The 19131-nt window shown below is 40.5% G+C and overlaps 1 protein-coding gene across 1 annotated transcript in view; it reads right to left on the minus strand.

Moving 5' to 3' along the window:
- The window catches only part of TOM1L1 (target of myb1 like 1 membrane trafficking protein), a 52414-nt gene that overhangs the window by 14954 nt on the left and 18329 nt on the right, over positions 1-19131 (minus strand). The window contains exons 8-10 of the mRNA XM_082678219.1: positions 5867-6000; positions 1434-1494; positions 931-1048 (exon numbers count right to left, since the gene is read on the minus strand). Of these exons, the coding sequence (XP_082534345.1) occupies positions 931-1048; positions 1434-1494; positions 5867-6000 (313 nt within the window). The remainder of the gene's footprint in view (positions 1-930; positions 1049-1433; positions 1495-5866; positions 6001-19131) is intronic.

Here is a 19131-nt window from a genome sequence, read left to right on the forward strand (position 1 = left end):
TAATCATGAGACACCCCAAAGAGAATAATTATTTCCACCCCCGCTCTGAAAATGCCTGATAAAAACTCAAGAAAACTCTTCAATATAATGGACTCCAAACATCCCACTGGTCTAAGCAAGCAGCCAACATTTTAGAAATGGGTTAAGTAATAAGAAAACCACAAATTGAGTGATACTGACTATTCTGATTCTAAAAAATCCTGCTAACATAAAAGGAAAACAAACTGATTTTAATTTGGCAGAAAATTCTGGATTTCAGCATTTTTCATCATCTTTACTTTGTAATTTACCAAAACTCTTTGGGAAGGGTAATAGGAGACAACAAATAAGACAGATAAGGTAGGTAACCCTAAGCCTACAGTGCAACATCATTCATTTACCTTCACAGAAGACCATTAAAGCAACAATTGCTCTCACTTTATAAAGTAGGAAAGTCTCTAAGGTGGGGGGCTAAGAGGTGCCAGAACTGGGATTTCAACTTGGACTTCTCTGACTCAAAAGCTTGTGATTTGCCCTCCACATTTCGCCATCATGAGGCCTCATAATTCCTGATTTTGTCTATATGCATCAAATATTCCCCTTCCTGATGCTATAGTATGGCAGAGAAAACCAAAGATAATAGTGAGTGGGTTCACAGTAGGTTTAAGTATTGGCCATGGAGCTGAACAAGCTCTATAAGCAGGCCAGGCGAATTTGTCAAAATACTAAGCCAGTGGGACGAGTTTCAAGGACCTCCTCCGCCAGACACATCCCATTCCTGTACTGGGTGTGACCTACCATTTGTCAAGAAGTACTTAAATCTCCTGATATAGTTCTCTGATATTCAAACTGACTTCAGTTCTTCTCAGGTTCCATTTAATCAAGAAACCAAGAGAACTGTTTCACATCAAGCTCTTCCACTGGTCTGAAAAGGCCCATGTGCTTATTTACTTAAGTCTGAAAGCTGAGCATTCAGGGTGCTGAGTTCTCCCAAAGTGGCCCTATGCATCGGAGGGCTGCGACTCAGGTCAAGGAGATCGGAGGATGGGGCAGAAGGTTCACTGGTAGTCTGAAAACAAAGCAAACAAAAACACAATTTAGAAAAAACTATGTCAGGCAGTTTGTCACAGCTTTCTCCCCAGACTTTCCTTTGGAGAAAGGAAGATCCTATTTGGAAGTATCCTGAGAGGGAACTCTCCATTCAATAGACAATGCTAGTACTAATCACATCTCGCCACTGACATGGGTCCCTGCTTAATTAGAGAATCTTCTTATGACCTCTTATCAATAACTCAATGAGTTATTAAGGCAGATACTCTACACTACTAAAACCACTCCAAATCATTAATGCATGTCTTCTCTTTTTTAAGACTTGTTTTATATAAGCTTTGCTCCTTGCTGTAGAATTCATAAAATTTTTAATTGTTTATTTTATAACAGTTCTATTTACTTACATTGGCATCTTCCCTCTGGTTCTTATTTTGCTCCAAAATCCTTTGTTGGTTTCGAATGAACCTGTTTGAATTAACAAAATGCAAGTCTTTAAAAGAAAACAGATATGAAAATGCTATAATATTTAACAGAATTATTAATGTGCAAATATTTAGGGATAATCAGCCTCATCCCCAACTCCCAATAAAGTACTTTAATAACTTTTTCCCAGTTTATAAAAGTAATAATGCCTTTAAAGAAAACTATGAGAAAATGGACAAATATTACAAATATGAATAATTCCATAATCAAGATATGGTTCCTATTAATATTATGATATACTTCCTTCTAGTATTTTTTTCTGTAAGTTAATCTATTTTAAACTTAGTTGAAATTATACTTTACATAATTCTGTATTCTAATTCCATTATGTTCAGATCATTTTTCTAGTTATTCAGAAATACAACTTATAGTGGTTGCATACTTAACCTAATGAATCACATATATAAATATTCTCCTTATTCTCAAATATTTGAGTTGTTTCTAATTTTGCCAAAATTATCAAAAATGATCATTTTCCATAAAATTCACATACAATTAACATATTTTCACTGTTTAATCTTCATTTTTATAAGACACTTGACACCTAACAATATTACCTTTTACAACTTTGTTTTAATTTTACATTGTTCGTACACTGTGGGTAAAGGAGGAGCAGTTAAATAAATAAATAAGAGAATAGGTTTCAAAGAATAGTGAAGCTGAAAGCAGAAATCCAAGGCACAAGTGTCAGTATTATTACTGAGTAGTTATAGGACCACACATATGATCCTCAGTTCTCCATCTACTCAAAGAGAATAGCAATATCTGAACCATTTCCTCAAAGTTATTCTCAAGGGCGAGATACAGACAGATAATACAGGTGGATGAATGTGGAAATGCTTTGCAAACTAAAAGCTGCTTTAGAAATACATAGTATTACTCTTACGACACATTGATTCCATGAACCTAAACACTTTCAAGTCTAAAAGCTTATACTGAATTAAAACATGACTTAGGTTTAAGGATTTTCCCCTTTCTAACACACGTACTACTTCTTCCATCTACTCATGGTATTGGCTTCCTGCATGCTAGCTAGTTATGTGCAAGGTATGAACAACCTTCACAAATCAAGCCTTGAGTAACAATTTCTGTTACCTTATTTGCACAGCTATTCCCTGGATGTAATGAGTGGAAACTTCTGGGGATTTTGGAATAGGGTGAATGTATTTTGCCTGTGGGATGGATGTGAATCTTTAGGGAACAGAGGGCAGACTGTGGTGAGCATGGTAAGTAGGATGATTCCCCTGCCAAGATATCCACATCCTAATCAATGGAACGGTGAATATGTTAGGTTAGATGGCATATGGAGTGAAGATTGCTAATGAGTGGACTTTAACAGGGAGATTATCCTGGACCACACAGATGAGCCCAGTGTAATCACAAAGGTCCTTAAATGTGGACGAGGGAGGCAGACGAAGGAAGCAAGAGGGATACAATGTGAGAAGGACCCGACCAGACAACTTTGGCTTTGAAGATGGAGGAAAGGGGTCAGGAGCCTAGAAAAGTGGCATAAGTTGCACAAGTTAAGGAAAAGATTTTCCTCCAAAAAGGAATGCAGCCCTGGTTCAAAGCTGAATCAGAAAAAGCTGTTCACAGAAATAACCCAGTCTCCTGATATCAAGACCAGATAAACACACATTCCCCCTTGGAGGAAGCTTTTAGTAAGGGGTCTTATGGTTTGTAATAGAATTCTCCAAAATGAAAACCATGAGTCAGCACTCTACTGAAAACCATATGGTTTTCCTTAGATATCTTCCCATTTACAAAGATTTATACCAACCACCCCCCCAAAAAAACCAAACAAACAACAAAAAAAACCCAAAAAAAACGAAGGGCAAGCTTTGCTCAGTGGTAAGGGAACATGGTCACAGGGCTCACATCCCTCCCTTGGTGCCCTGTCACCTCTTCACAGAACGGCCGCTCTCCCTGACAGTGAGATAGTGAGGGAAAGAACTTATTTTGCAGCTGTGGGTTTTACTTCCCTGATTCTCTTTGTTCATTCACGATGAGTGGGGAAAAAAAGTCTAGACAATAAATTAGAAGGCTCACTGGGACAAGAAGAGGAGGAGGACAAGAAATTAATATTTAATGTGCTAGCACCCAGCTAGGTGCTTTAATATACATTATCACATTTAATTCTTAGAAACAAACAAATAAAATAAACAAACCCTCTCCAAATAGGTAGTATTATCCTCTTTAATAAATAGGAAAAAACCCAAATCTTAAAAAAAGTTAAGCAATTTGTCCAAAATCATCAGTAAGACTTGAATCCGGACCTGTTCACCTCCTTCCCTTATGTCACACTGGTCCCATTATTCATCTGTTGGTGGGAAATATGGCCACTAATTCCAGGGAATTCTCGACAGAAATGGTTCCCCTAAGGGCGTCTTGAAATGTCACTGTAACTAGGAGGAAAACCTCTGATATTTAGCAGGTAGGGGCCACATAAGGGAAAACTGCCCTACCCAAAATGCCAATACAACTCTTATTTGAAACAAGGATCTAGAAAAAGTTTGGGGATCTCAGAGACTCCAGAATTTCTATGCTAGGAAGACCTAGGTACAGGTTTGGAAAGAGACCAGGAGACTTGCCTGAAGCTATGTTTGTATATAGCACTTCTCATTAAGACTGAGGAGAAAGCCACCTGTCAAGCGAAGCATGCTGCCGCTCTTTGGGGCCGGGTTCTAGGTGCCAGCTCTCTCCCCAGGCCTGTTGTGCCTTCCCATAGCTTCACAACCGTATGTGCTCTTACCTGCTCCTGGTTTAGTCAACTCCTCCTCATCCCAGAGTTCTCAGCTTAAATGGTACTTCCTCATAGAAGCCTTCCTGTCCTTCTTCTGACCTGGATTAGGTCCGGCTGTTATTCTCACTAAACAGACCTCCTATTCACTGCATTTATTTCACTTTCCAAGTGTGTATATTTATATATATGATTGAAGGTGTTTTCCTGACTATAGGCTTGACTATAGATTACAATAGGTTATAAAACTATTACTTTGGGGGCTTCCCTGGTGGCACAGTGGTTGAGAGTCCGCCTACCGATGCAGGGGACACGGGTTTGTGCCCCGGTCCGGGAAGATCCCACATGCCGCGGAGCGGCTGCGCCCGTGAGTCATGGCCGCTGAGCCTGCGCGTCCGGAGCCTGTGCTCCGCAACGGGAGAGGCCACAACGGTGAGAGGCCCGCGTACCACAAAAAAAAAAAAAAAAAAAGACTATTACTTTGATGAATGAATAAAAGACTTGGAAACAACTTAAATGCCTAATAAGTGAACTGTGAGAGAAACGTGGACCATTATGCAGCTATTAAAAATAATGGTTTAGCCAAAGCATTTAAGAACATAGGATACACAAATACTGGTTTTACGGCAAAGAAAATCAAGGGAGAAACAAAAGTATATGTTCTTTATATGATCACGACTATAAAAAAGTTTAGAAAAATACTAAAATGTTAGAAACAAAATTATGAGTACAGTTGACCCCTGTATCCACAGGTTCTGTATCTGTGGGTTCTGTATCTGAGGATTCAACCAACCTCAGATTGAAAATATTTGAAAAAGAAAAATTCCAGAAAGTTCTAAAAAGGAAACTTGAATTTGCCATGAACCAGCATCTATTTACATAGCATTTACATTTACTAGGTATTATAAGTAATCTAGAGATGATTTAAAGTGTACAGGAGGATGTGCATAGGTTATATGCAAATACTACACTATTTTACATAAAGGGCTTAAGCATCTGTGGATCTTGGTATCCTTGGGGGGGGGGGGGGTTCCTGGAAACAATCCCCTACAGATATCAAGAGATGACTGTGTTTAAACTTTTTGCCTTCATACTTTTATGAATGGAATTTAGAAAAAAAATCTGTGTTCATATACAGCTTATCCTCACTGGCTACTCTGGTTTTGTGTAGACTATTTTCTCCATATAAATATCCTCCTCTCTTCTCTTTACCATTTCCATGTTGTTCTCCACCTCAAACTTAGGGTAAACCTCACTTTCACTACGACTCTTTGTTTATAGCATTGGTCTATTTGAGAGCTTACGATGTGCTCAGTGCAGACAACATTCTGTGATTAAGATCCAGGCCCTGCTCACAGGGCAGTACGTGAGCATTGCTTACACTGCCCGTGAATGCCCCTCACACTGCTCAGGCACACGCTCATTCCTGCAAGCCATATCACACACTCCCAGAAGAGCAGGACCAGGATTCCCTATCTTGGGAGGAAGGCAGCCATGTCCAGAACTTATTCCTGATCTTTCTGAGTGCTCACCTGTAGGCACTCTAAGAACACAGAGTACCTGGAGGTTAAACTAGCACTGGAGGAGGGTCGGAGAGGGCGTGCCACTGCTCACCTCTCATATCCAAGGATGGCGTTATTCAAATCCTCATTCACCTGAATTAGCTCAACAGTGACATCTTCATTCTCCACCACTACAAGCAGGTCCATGATCCTCTCCTGCATCTCCCGACCTGTCTTATAAAGTTTCTGTCAAAGAAGGAGAGAGATTTCTTCTTCAGTGCTAAAAAAACAACTGATTTGCCAATCTGTATACTACTGTGACCATCTCCACACTGAGTCACCTATGGGAGATTACCAAAGTATTTAACTATGGACAGCTCATCCTTTCTCTATGAAGGATATCAGAACAATATTTTCCTCTAAAAATCAAAATGGGCATCATAAGGACAATAATGTACATTGCATGTAATGCTGGACTAGAAGTCAGAAGTGGTGTACAGGAATTCTAGGTTTACTACTTATTAGCTGTGCTGTGTTAGGGAAAAAAAATCACTTGTTTTCTAAATCTGTTTACTCACTTGACAAGTGAAGAATATACTACTTGCCACATCTACCTCAAGGGGTGACAGAAAATCAAATGAGGTGTATAATGAGGAGCTATATAACTATAAAGAACTACATAAAACATAAAATGCTATTGTTGTTATTTGTGGTAATAGAAGAAAGTAGTTAAAATGCATTTATAGCAGTATAATTTTCTTGTTATGTTTTACTTAAACATGTAACGTTTATAGTTACAACATCACATTCCAAGGTAAACTGAAGCAGGATTAAAAAACTAGTCATCAATGCCATTTTTATTTGGACTGCCTGGAATCACTGTATTACACAAGACTCTACTCCCCAAACCAGCTTTTTCTCATAAGCATCAGAGGCACCTACAACAGACTTACTGACTCAGAATTGCCTAGGCTGAGAGTTTGGGAATTTACACTTTTTAAACAAGCATCTCAAAGTGTTTCTTATGTACACTGATACTTGAGAACTGCTATCTTACAACTTACTTTCTCTTAGGCAAACCTCCAGTAAGCCTGAGGAGCATAAAACTGGTATTAATATTCCTTCAAACCCACCCTGGCTAGAATTTGTCCATGTAATAATACATTAACATCAGGCAAGAACACAGGGAAGCTCTCCTTTCAAAATGAAAGCAGCAGAACTTGCTAAATCACAGCACTATTACATTATCTGATCTTTTCCCTCAAGAAAGACAGACTTAAAAAAAAAAAAAAAAAAGACCTGCTGAAAAACTTACACTTCACAAAACCATTTAGAATCTCAAACAATCTATCACAAGATTTCCAACAGGAAATCTCTAAATAAATAAACCAAACCACTACTAGCTGGCATTTAGACTCAGAGGTAAAGGCTACCATACCTCCACAAAATCTTAACAGAAGTATTTAGAAGACAGAAGAAAAGGGAAAGGAAAAAAAAAAGTGAGACAGACAGATGACAGACTCTAGGTTTTCATACTTGCACTATGCAACCAGAAAAATTGTCCCGGTTCCTAATGATGTGGTCACTGTCTGCAGCAGTTGACAAACTTTTCCTTAAAGGTCCAGATATTAAATATTTTCTGCTTTGTAGGCCACAAAGCCTGTGTTGTAACTACCCAACTCTGCCAAGGTGAGAGTAACCACACACAATATGTAAACAAATGGGTGTGGCCACATCCTAGTAAAATTAAGTCAGGTGGTTGCCAAATTTGAGTCACTTATGGTCCCCTGGTAGAGCACAAAGAGAAAAGACTTCAGACTCAGTGATCCAAAGGTCTCTCCCATCTACATACCTGATACGGGATATGGTTAAAACTTAGCCTCAGTTTACTTTTTTATCTGTAAAACAAGGATAACAACCATCTTATAGGGTTGTTGTCAGAACAGAAAATGATGCGGTTGAAACCCACGTATGGCATACAGGGTAGTCAATGAATGTATTATGGTTGCCTAAGGAGGTGTCCCTAGCAGCTTAACTAGCAAACTAATATTATACATTCCTGGGACTTCCCTGGTGGTCCAGTGGATAAGACTCTGCACTCCCAATGCAGGGGGCCTGGGTTCGATCTCTGGTCAGGGAACTAGATCCGGCATGCATGCTACAACTAAGAAGTCTGCATGCTGCAACTAAGACCTGGTGCAGCCAAAATAAATACATATATATATATATTTTTAAAAAAGGAAAAAACTAAGAAGCATTTGGTTATAACCCCATGATGAACGAGAACTTTACCTCTGTTCTGCGTTAGTGTACAGAACAGTTCTCCTCCTTGCTCACTGGCAGCCTTGCTAGAACAATGTCAAGATCAAGGAAATACAATGGCTGTTAGATGCCTGTGACAAAAGTAGAAAGTAATCTGAAATGAATTTGCAGCCAACGTCAACAGCCCCCGGTCACATGAAGACTGTCCCTTTGCCCTCTCAAGAGACAGATGGAATGGAAACATGAAAGGGGCACCACATTTCTCAGCAGGTTTGCAAAGCAGAATTTGAAAAACCTCTTCAAAAGCCAGCCCACTCTGATCTTTGCAATTGATGTCTGTCTCAGAGGAGGGCCAAGCCACCTGGAAACAGCACAGATCAAGTACCATGGACCAAAAGGATGGGTCAGAAGTTCCCCACAGCAGGCACCTGCAGGGCTGTGGATGTGGGGAGCAAGGGGGCACGAGTTAAAATACGGAGGAACAGCTGCTGGTGCATATGCCCATCACAGAGGCCCTGGAATCGCCTCCCTTTACACCATATCAAAGCCCAGGCAGGCTTCTGAGCTAAAGTGATTCTAACAATCAATTCAAACGTCTTTGGAGCAAAACAAAAAGGAGCTCATTAAGAGCTTCCTCTTCTGACATCCAGATGGCTCCCACTCTTTCGCAGAGCATTCAGGAATTAAGGAAGAAGATTCTTCCACACTTTGAACTTCAACTGCAATTGTCCCACATTCACCAACACAGGGCAACTCAATAAAAAGAAAAACAAAAGTATCTGAACATATCCCTTGAAAAAGTAATAAAAGGAAGAAATGTGTTTGCTTAACAGCCTTCTCTGGAAATAATACCTCTGGCACTACTGCTATTACACATCTCCTCTCTCCCAGGACCTCCTACCAAGACAGCAAGAGACCCCGAGAACGTCCCTATATACTCAAAACCAAAACTGCCCCCGCTCACCATGAAACCAAACATTCCTCAGCATAACTTGCTCATACACTTTCTTCTTTCTTTTACAGGCTTCTATTGAATGAATGACAAGTTAACAGTTAACATAATCCTCCAGAAAATCATTAACTTCCAACTCTTTTTCCCAACTAAATATTGTAAACATCTTCAGTAACTCCTTAGCCCTTCTTTTGCCCTAAATCATTAATTCTTCAACAGAGGATCAATCTATTCAACTTAATAGACATTTGATAAGCTCACTCAGTACACAAAACATACACTCTAAATGTGCATAGCTGTATGGATTTATAACTAGAGGTCTTGGTTACTGCCTTCAAGTTGCTTCCACTCTAGCTCAGGAGCTAATATATACCCACATGAACAGACAATAGGTTAGCCACCTATGCTAGAAAGTCAGTCCTGGGTTCAAAATGAGAAACAAGAGCTATACTGGATAGAACACAGCCTCAGGAGGACAAGGTTCCCACTCCAGCTCCATCACTCGCTTGCCACTGTGTGGACAAATCATTCCCTTTCTGAACATGTAGCCTCATCTGTAAAGGGAGATGGTCTTAATGGCATTGAAAGTCCCTTCCACTCTTAACACCTTACAAGTCTCTGAATGGGAAAGACAGTAAGAGCAGTCAGGGCAGATGACTTTTTATTTTACTCTCAGGTTTTTTTTTCTCAACTGTTACCAATTATTCTCACAGGACCAAATTTTAGATTCACATGATTTGAAACTTCTCTAATAAGTTAGAGTAAGGCTTTTTCTAGTTGTGCTTTCAGAATTGGAGCTCACTTTATTCTACAGAAGACTAAAACATTCTCTTCTTTCATTGTCCTTACTGGGTCTAGGCAAAAACAAGACTAAAATGGGAGGTGAGCCACTCACGGTAAGAGTACGGTGATTCAGAGACAAGTACACAACACCTAGAAAACAAATGCAAGAACGTGCAGCAACATTTCATTGCTGTGACCAGAACAGATACTTTTAACTCATCGCAATACTCATAGACTAGACGTGGCCTCAGAATCTTCGCACACCACTCTGGCAAGCTAAAAGAAATCCTGTCTCTGCCCCTAATGAAGTTCAAAGTGGTTGGGAAAGGTGTCTTTCACCAAAATAGTTTCATTGCCTAAGAATCTAACAAAGAGAAAGGAGCTCTGAGAATAAGCAGGGCTTCGGGATCTAACCGCTCGGCACGGATTGGAGGAACAGATAGGGGATTCCACATAAGTATACCAGATTTCAGACAGAAGGAAACAGACAATGCATTTCAAATAAACAGAACAGCTGCCAGAAGGTATGCGCCAACAGACAAAACAGGAAATGCTTTTAATGTTAACAAACTGCATATAAGACTGTGATCACTGGTAAAGTATATGTACAAGAAGAGCCGAGAAATTTTTGAGCGGAGACTTTTCCTACCGGCTGCACACCTTTCTTTTGCCTTCCAGATCCACCATCCATACTCTGCCCTGCTGTGTGCCCGGGGGGCTGGCCTGTAGCGGGCATACCACCAGGTCCCCTGCCCTCTAGCTTTTGACTGGGTTCAGCCCACAGGATGCACGGGGAGGAAATGGGAGGGCGAAGGAGAGTGAGGTCTGGATATTATCTTCATTCCTTCCACCAAAGGCACCACTACTCTCAAGGCTGCCTTCCTCATATTCTGCCCACTGGGTTCTGGCAAAAGTTTCTTCTTGCCTATTTATGCCTAGGGGTATTAGCTAATAGCCCAGGGTAACAAACTTGCTCCTGTGGTTTCTCTGAGCCCTGTGGTACCTCACTAAATAAACAGTACCTTGATTAAATTCTTTTCAAATTACCCAAATGGAGCATGCCATCTGTTTCACTGATAAGCCCTAAAAGGCATGAAAACAGAGCAATTTAAATAGTATGATACCAACACAGGGATAGACAAACAGATCAAACCAAGAGAACAGCCTCTGGAAAGACATCCTTGCACTAGAATAAAAATATGATAAAGAGGTATTTGAAATCAGTGGAGAAGGTATAAATTGTTACTAAATGTTATTTGGACAACCAGCCATATAACTGAAAAAGATCAATGAAGGGAAAATCTCTAACTGATACCAAGGATAAAGATTTTAATTTTATTTTTTAAATTAATTAATTTTGGCTGCATTGGGTCTTTGTTGCTGCTCACAGGCTTTCTCTAGTTGCAGAGAGTGGGGGCTACTCTTCGTTGCGGTGTGCAGGCTTCTCATTGAAGTGGCTTCTCTCGTTGTGGAGCATGGGCTCTAGGCACACGGGCTTCAGTAGCTGTGGCACGTGGGCTCAGTAGTTGAAGCTTGCAGGCTCTAGAGCACAGGCTCAGTAGTTGTGGCACACAGGCTTAGTTGCTCCGCGGCATGTGGGAACTTCCCGGACCAGGGATCAAACCCGTGTCCCCTGCATCGGCAAGCAGATTCTTAACTGCTGTGCCATCAGGGAAGTCCCAAGATTTTAATTTTAAACCACATAAAATCAAGGGAAAATCCATTAATTTATTAAAGATATTTTTGTTGAATGATTACATTGTGCAGCACTGCTCTGGGAGCGGAACCTGAGCAGTAAACAGGACAAGGCTTTGAAGCATCCATTCTAGAAGGCAAAGACAGCTGCACAATCATGCAGGAAAAGCATCAGTGTGCTGGGCAGAGAATGAAAAGGGGGTGAAAAAGAAAGTGATGACTTTAAACTGGGGAGCCAGTGAAGACCCCTCTGAGGAGGTAACATACTAAGTTGGAATGATGAGAAAAAGCTGGCCATTAAAAGACAGGGGAAGCATGAGAGTCAAGGGTGAAACAGCTCCCCGACAAGAACGAACTCAGTGTGTCCAGGGAATAGGAAGGTGGTCGCTGTGGCTGGACCAAGGACACATGAGCTATGGAAGGAAAGGCGGGCAGGAGCAGACTGGGAGAGGTTTTGTGGCCAGAGTAAGAAAGTTGGGTTTTATTCCAAGTGTAATGGGAAGCCACTGGAGGGTTTCCAGCAAGGAGCAACATGATCTGGTCTACCTTTTAGAAAGCTATAGAGATGCTCAATATCATTAGTTATTAGGGAAACGCAAATCAAAACTATAGTGAGATACCACTTCACACCTACTACGTAGCTAAAAAACTCCAGAAAACCACAAGTGTTGGCAAGGAAGTGGAGAAATTGAAACCTGTGTGTTGCTGGTGGGAATGTAAAATGGTGCAGCCACTGTGGAAAAAAGTTTGGCAGTTCCTCCAAAAAGTTAAACATAGAGTTTCTATATGACCTAGTGATGCTACTCTGAGGTATATACTCAAAAGAACACAGGTATTCAAACAAAAACTTACACATGAATGTTCACAGCAGCTATTCACAATAGCCAAAAGGTAGAAACAACTCAAATGTCCATCAACTAATAAATAAATAAATAAATAAAATATAGTATACCCATACAATGGAATATTGGGCCATAAAATGTGCTACAGCATGGTTGAACCTTGAAAACATTATAGTAAGTGAAAGAATCATATTTTATGATTCCATGTATATGAAATACTCAGAATAGGTAAATAAATACACAGAAAGAGAAAGCAGATAACTGGTTGCCTGGGACTGGGCAAAGACAGGAAGGGAGAGAGATTGCTTAATGGGTATAGGTTTTCCTTTGGGGATGATGAAAATGTTTTGCAACTAAATAGAGGAAATGGTTACACTGTGAACATGAATTCCACTAAATTGTACACTTTAAACTGTAAACCTTAAAGTGATTAATTTTATGTTTTAACATAAAAATGTTTTAAAAAAATGTTTTAACATTTTTATTAATATTATGTGAATTTTACCTCAATTAAAGAAAAAAAGCTATATAGTTCTTGATTTTCAACACAGCACTGTACTCAATATCCTGAAAATATTTTTGACAACAAAATACCTAAAAATATTGGATACAATATAAAAGTATTTTAATGTGCATGCCTAACCTTTCAAGGAAGCATGAGAAGTCCTCAAAGGCTAAATCCAAATAGGATCCAAAGATATGAGAGGCAATAAAGGCACAAGGGCCCGAAAGGCACCCATCTGTCAGTCTCTAATAACCCTGAGAGGCAGGAGACAAAGCCTGGGGCCCGAACAAGGTACTGAGATGCAGCTGGGACATCTGAATGGCTACGACCTATATACGAAATAAGAAATATACATATTGATCTTTGCCCCCCAGTGCTGACAGAGTTCCTAAATCCCTTGGAACTTCCTGGGTGATAGGAGCATCTTTTGTTCTGATGAGGCAACTCTTGATGGGCTCCTGGATGGGGGCTGGTCAACAGAAAGACTAAAACTTGATTAGAAGCTTGGAACTTTTAGCCCTATCCTCCATCCTCCGGGTATGGAAGGGAGGCTAGAGATGAGAGTTAACTGATCATGCCTACTTGATGAAGCCTCCATAAAAATCCATAAACTTTGGGGTTCGGAGGGCTTCCAGTTGGTGAACATACCCATGTGCTGGGACAGGGGTGCACCTCAACTCCATAGGGACAGAAGCTTCAGTGTTTGGGACCCTTCTAGACCTCACCCTTTGTACCTCTTCACCTGGCTTTTCATCTGCATCCTTTGTAACATCCTTTATAATAAACCACTAAATATAAGTAATTGTCTCCTTGAGTTCTGTGAGGCATTCACGCAAATTATCAAACCTGAGGAGAGGGTTGTGGGAACCCCCGGTTTATAGCCTGTTGGTCAGAAGTATGGGAGACTTAAACTTGCAAAGGGCGTCTGAAGTGGGGCAGCCTCGTGGGACCGAGCCCTTAACCTGTGGGATCTGATGCTAACTCTGGGTACTTAATGTCGGAATTGAATTTAATTTTAAGACACCCAGCTGGCATCAGAAAATCAGTCAGTGTGGGCAAAAAACCCATACATTTGGTGTCAGAAGTGCTGGTTGTGAGTAGTACAAAAAACAAAGTTTTCCTTTTGTTATATAAGTTAAAAAGTTAGAAAAAGCAGCTCAGCCCCACAAAGGAAAACGGCAAGGAGAAGGAGAAACTTCACCTTTAGAGGGAGAGAAGGAAACTACGTATTCTTCCTGAGAATTCTAACAGCCTTTCTGCATTATCATCTCTAGGGATGAGACCCTCTGCCTTCAAAGTTTAAAAGCCCTAGTGAGTGTTTTTCTTTTTTCTTCTGATTGCTGAAGTCCCATGTTCTCTTGGAAACCACAAGTTATTTGAAGTCCTTTTTCTCTGGTCTTATTAGTGACACTGGAAGTTCCCTGTTCCTGGAGGTATAGTGCTGGGACAGCAGAAGACAGACTCATGTCCATGTGAGTGCCTAAGGCCCATCCAATCTTACTATGATTCTGAGGTTACTATAGGCTTCTTCTGAGGAAAGTCACACTGTAAGGGTCTCTTTCTTCTGGGACTGTGTGTACCTCAGTTGGCTGATCCCACCTACATTACTGGACTCTGAATATCCTCACTCTTCTGGTCCCCTGACGGTCTGTCTAGGCTCTCCTGTAATCCTTGGAATTTATTCTTATTTTCATATTTTGTCTGTCATTTCAAAGGGGTTTGGGGAAGAGAAGGTAAATTCTTTTAACAAGCTAAAAGAAAAAAAGTGGTTATTAGCTAGTTTGGGGAAAAAACAGTGTCTGTTTCACAACTATCACAGTGGATTTCAGATACTTTTAGTACTTCTTTACAGAAAAACTCTGAATGCCCTGTAATGCTCCTGGGTCCTCAATGCCTCCCACCTTGCCCACTACCCCAACTCTGATGACCCCCCACCAGGCTCATGCTGAAGCCTCCAAAAGCCCCTGCGGTTACATGGGGAAGCTAGGCAGGAAGCCAGCGTTGTCTGGGGGCCCTAACTCCACTAATCTGTAGATTTTACAACAGGGGTCCGCAACCCCCAGGCCACAGACTGGTACCAGTCTGCGGCCTGTTAGGAACCGGGCCGCAGAGCAGGAGGTGAGCAGCGGGCAAATGAGCGAAGCTTCATCTGTATTTACAGCCACTCCCCATCACTCGCAACCCATCGCTTGCATTACTGCCTGAGCTCCGCCTCCTGTCAGATCAGTGGCAGCGTTAGATTCTCATGGGAGGACGAACCCTACTGTGAACTGCTCACGCAAGGGATCTAGGTTGCCCGCTCTGTATGAGAATCTAATGCCTGATTATCTGAGGTGGAGCTGAGGCAGTGATGCTAGCGCAGGTGAGTGGCTGCAAATACAGATTATCATTAGCAGAGAGGTTTGACTGCACAGAGACCATGATAAATCAACTGCTTGCAGAATCTTATCAAAACCCTATCAGTGAGTGGCAAGTGAAAACAAGCTCAGGGCTCTCACTGATTCTGCATTATGGTGAGTTGTATAATTATTTCATTATATATTACAATGTAATAATAATAGAAATAAAGTGCACAATAAATGTAATGTGCTTGAATCATCCCGAAACCATCCCCCCACCAGCCCCAGTCCCTGGAAAAATTGCCTTCCACGAAACCGGTCCCTGGTGCCAAAAACGTTGGGGGCTGCTGGTTTTACACTGTTGTGACAAAACCTCTGAAAAAGTACAAACTAAAGAATTACTTTATTTCTCCATAGTCTATCTTTGCTGGTTTCATTTTTAGATTCCATCACCTTATTTTAGATTGACCATAGTTGGACAGGATATTGTGATAGAAGAAATATATATTTGGTCTTTATCCCCAGTACCTAGCACAGAGCTTCTAAAACCCTGGGAATTTCCAGAGCAGTAGGATGAGAGAAGCATCTTTCGTTATTGATAAGAAGCCCCTTTCAACCAAGCCTGAGTTTATGCTAATGAGGTAATTCTTGGAGGATGGAGGCTGGCTGCCAGAGGAACCAACCCTGTGATTAGAAGGTTGAAACTTGCAACCTCCAGGAAGGGGAGAGGGACTGGGGGTTGAGTTAGTCACCAGTGGCCAATGATTAAATAAATCATGCCTCTGTAATGGAATCTCTATAAAACCCTAAACTACTGGGTTCAGAGAGCTTCTAGGTGGTGAACACACTCAGATGCTGGGAAGGTGGTGAACTCCAACTCCACAGGGACAGAAGCTCCTGTGCTCAGGACCCTTCCACACCTTGCTGTATGTATTCTTTGTCAACAACGGAAAAATGTCACCTGCCATATCAGTAAACAAAGGATGTTGCAGCCATCAAGCCATCACATTACAGCCTCCCCGAAGGTGAGCCCTGAAGGAACTCAAGATAGAAACAGGATGCCCACCATCTAGCAGTCAGCCTCTGCAGCCACCCCCCAAGAGTGTACCCTGAGGAAAGTGAGGATGAGAAAGCACAGGATGCTGACCCCAGATAGCTGAGGTGTATATCAAAGGAATGACTTCAGTGAGTCCAGACTCCTGTATCTGTGCAAACATAGAAAAGCACTAAATTCTTTAACTTGAGATATCTGGTTTTCTTTCAGTAACAGTAATCTTTTGATGTTCCAATTACCTGGTCTTTGTTAAAAAAACTCCTATATATCCTGGCTCCTCCCTTGCTTCTTCAGAGTAGTACCTTAGAGCTATCTGAGAGGCTGTGTCTTGGGCTTAAGTCTTCAGTTTTGTCCACCGAATAAAATATAATTCAAAACCTTTAGGGACTTCCCTGGTAGTCCAGTGGTTAAGAATCTACCTTCCAATGCAGGGGACGCGGGTTCGATCCCTGATCGGGGAACTCAGATCCCACATGCTGTGGAGCAACTAAACCCACACACCACAACTAAAGAGCCCACACACCACAACTACTGAGACCATGCACTCTGGAGCATGCGTGCCACAACTAGAGAAGCCCGCTATGAAAACCCAGCACAGCAAATAAAAAAACAAAAAAAAACCACACAAAACTTTTAGGTTGTACTTTTTTCACTTGACATCTTCATCTGGCTATCATCTATATCCTTTATAATGAACTGGTAATAGTAAGTAAAGTGTTTCCCTGGATTCCCTGAGCCATCCTAGCAAATTACTGGACCTGAGGAGGGGATCACGGGGACCCCCGATTTGACTTGTAGCCAAAATGGGACAGAAGTGTGGGCAACTTGGGTACCCACTACTTGTGAATTGGCGTCTGAAGTGGGGGCAGTCTTGTGGGACTAAGCCTCTTAACATGTGGGGTCTGTGCTATCTCTGGGTAGCTAGTGCCAGAATGATTTAATGTGAGGGAAAAAACTTCAGACCTGGTGTCTGAAGTGTTGTGAGTAGAGAAATAGTTTTCTTTTACGAGGTTATTTAGATTACAAGAAAAAGTTCAAATACCTGTCAAAAGAATTTAAAAACAGTGCTCCCCGCACCAGCTCTCTGTTACTAACAAAACGGGTTAAGAGAGAAAAATAAAGTTACACATTCAATAGGCTCCATAAACAAACTGACCTGGGGCCAGAACCATTCAACTGGAATTGGCCATGAGTAGTGTTCTAACATTGATTTACAGCCCAAGTCTCTTTACTATTCAAGGCAACACACAACCCTAGCCTCTGGCATCAAAACAGCAACCAGCAAATTAGCATTATCCTTGCAAAATTCAACCAAACATCTGTACCCAAAGACTTGGACACAAAAAGGCATTTCAGTGCACTCCACGATGGCATCAAATAAAACTGGATGCGCATATTTGAATGGGATGTTTCAGTGTACATTTTACTGAAGGAGTGATTGTTTGCCACAGATAGATAAAAACATGAGAGAAAAATCCTATCACTTCATTTGAGAGCTCTGAAAGGCTGGGAAGACTGTGTGGAACTAGGAATATTGCCATGTCCATTTTTGAAAAATATTATCTGCCACATATCCTTTTACTTTGATATTTACTTTTTAAATTTTAGTTTAACATGCTTGTTAACATCATGAGTCACAGAATTTATATCTGTGAATGCCTTTGATTGTGGATTTTTTAAAAGGGATTACTACACAGGAACTCTATAATTAATTTTCTTTTTAATCTCCTCATAACTTGGATGTATAAATGAAGAGCTAAGCTCTTATCTTAGCTCTTCATTTTATATATATATATAGAAACTAAGTCCAATGATAGTAAATGACTTGCCCAAGGCCAGGAACCATAAGAATCATTAGCAAAATGATATAACGTTCCTAAGTAAAATATCTTAAAAATAATATACTTAAAACCACTGATCCAAAATACTGATTTATTTCTCAATGAATATTACTCTGATGTTCTATAGGATATTAACAGATACTTAGCAACTAGAGATTCTTTAGTCAAAAAGTCTGTAAACTTTGGGTTAAAGACTCTTTGCACAGATGCAAAAATCCTCAACAAAACATTAGCAAACCAAATCCAAAAACACATGAAAAGGATCACATACCATGATCAAGTTGGATTCATCCCAGGCTCACAGGATGGTTCAACATATGCAAATCAGTCAATGTGATACACCACATCAACAAAAACAAGACAAAAACCACATGATCATCTCAACAGATGCAGAAAAAGCATTTGATAAAATTCAACATCCATTCATGATAAAAACTCTTGCCAAAGCGTGTAGAGAGGGAACATATCTCAACATTATGAAAGCCATTTTATGACAAACCCACAGCCAGCATAATACTAAATGGTGAAAAGCTGAAAGCCTTCCCAATAAATTCTGGAACAAGACTAGGATGCCTACTCTCACCACTTCTATTCAACACAGTATTGGAAGTCACAGTCAGAGCAATCAGACAGAAAAAAGAAATAAAATGTATACAAATTGCAAGAGAAAAGGTAAAACTGTCATTATATGTGGACAATAGGATATCTATATAGAAAACCCTAAAGACTCCACACAAAAACTATTAAAACTGATAAATGAATTCAGCAAGGTAGCAGTATACAAGATTAATACACAGAAATCTGTTGCATTTCTTTCACTAACAATGAAATATCAGAATGGGAAAGTAAAAAACATACTGTTTAAAATTGCATCAAAACAAAACAAAACAAAACCTAGGAATAAGCCTAACCAAGGAGATGAAAGACTTATATGCTGAGAACTATAAAACACTGATAAAAGAAATTGAAGATGATTCAAGGAAATGGAAAGATATCACATGTTCTTGGATTGGAAGAATTAATATAGTTAAAATGGCCATACTACTCAAAGCAATCCACAGATTTAATGTGATCCCTATCAAATTACCCGTAACATTTTTCACA

This window comes from Grampus griseus (genome assembly GCF_964374135.1).
Source record: "Grampus griseus genome assembly, chromosome: 20".
Classification (NCBI taxonomy): Eukaryota; Metazoa; Chordata; class Mammalia; order Artiodactyla; family Delphinidae; genus Grampus; species Grampus griseus.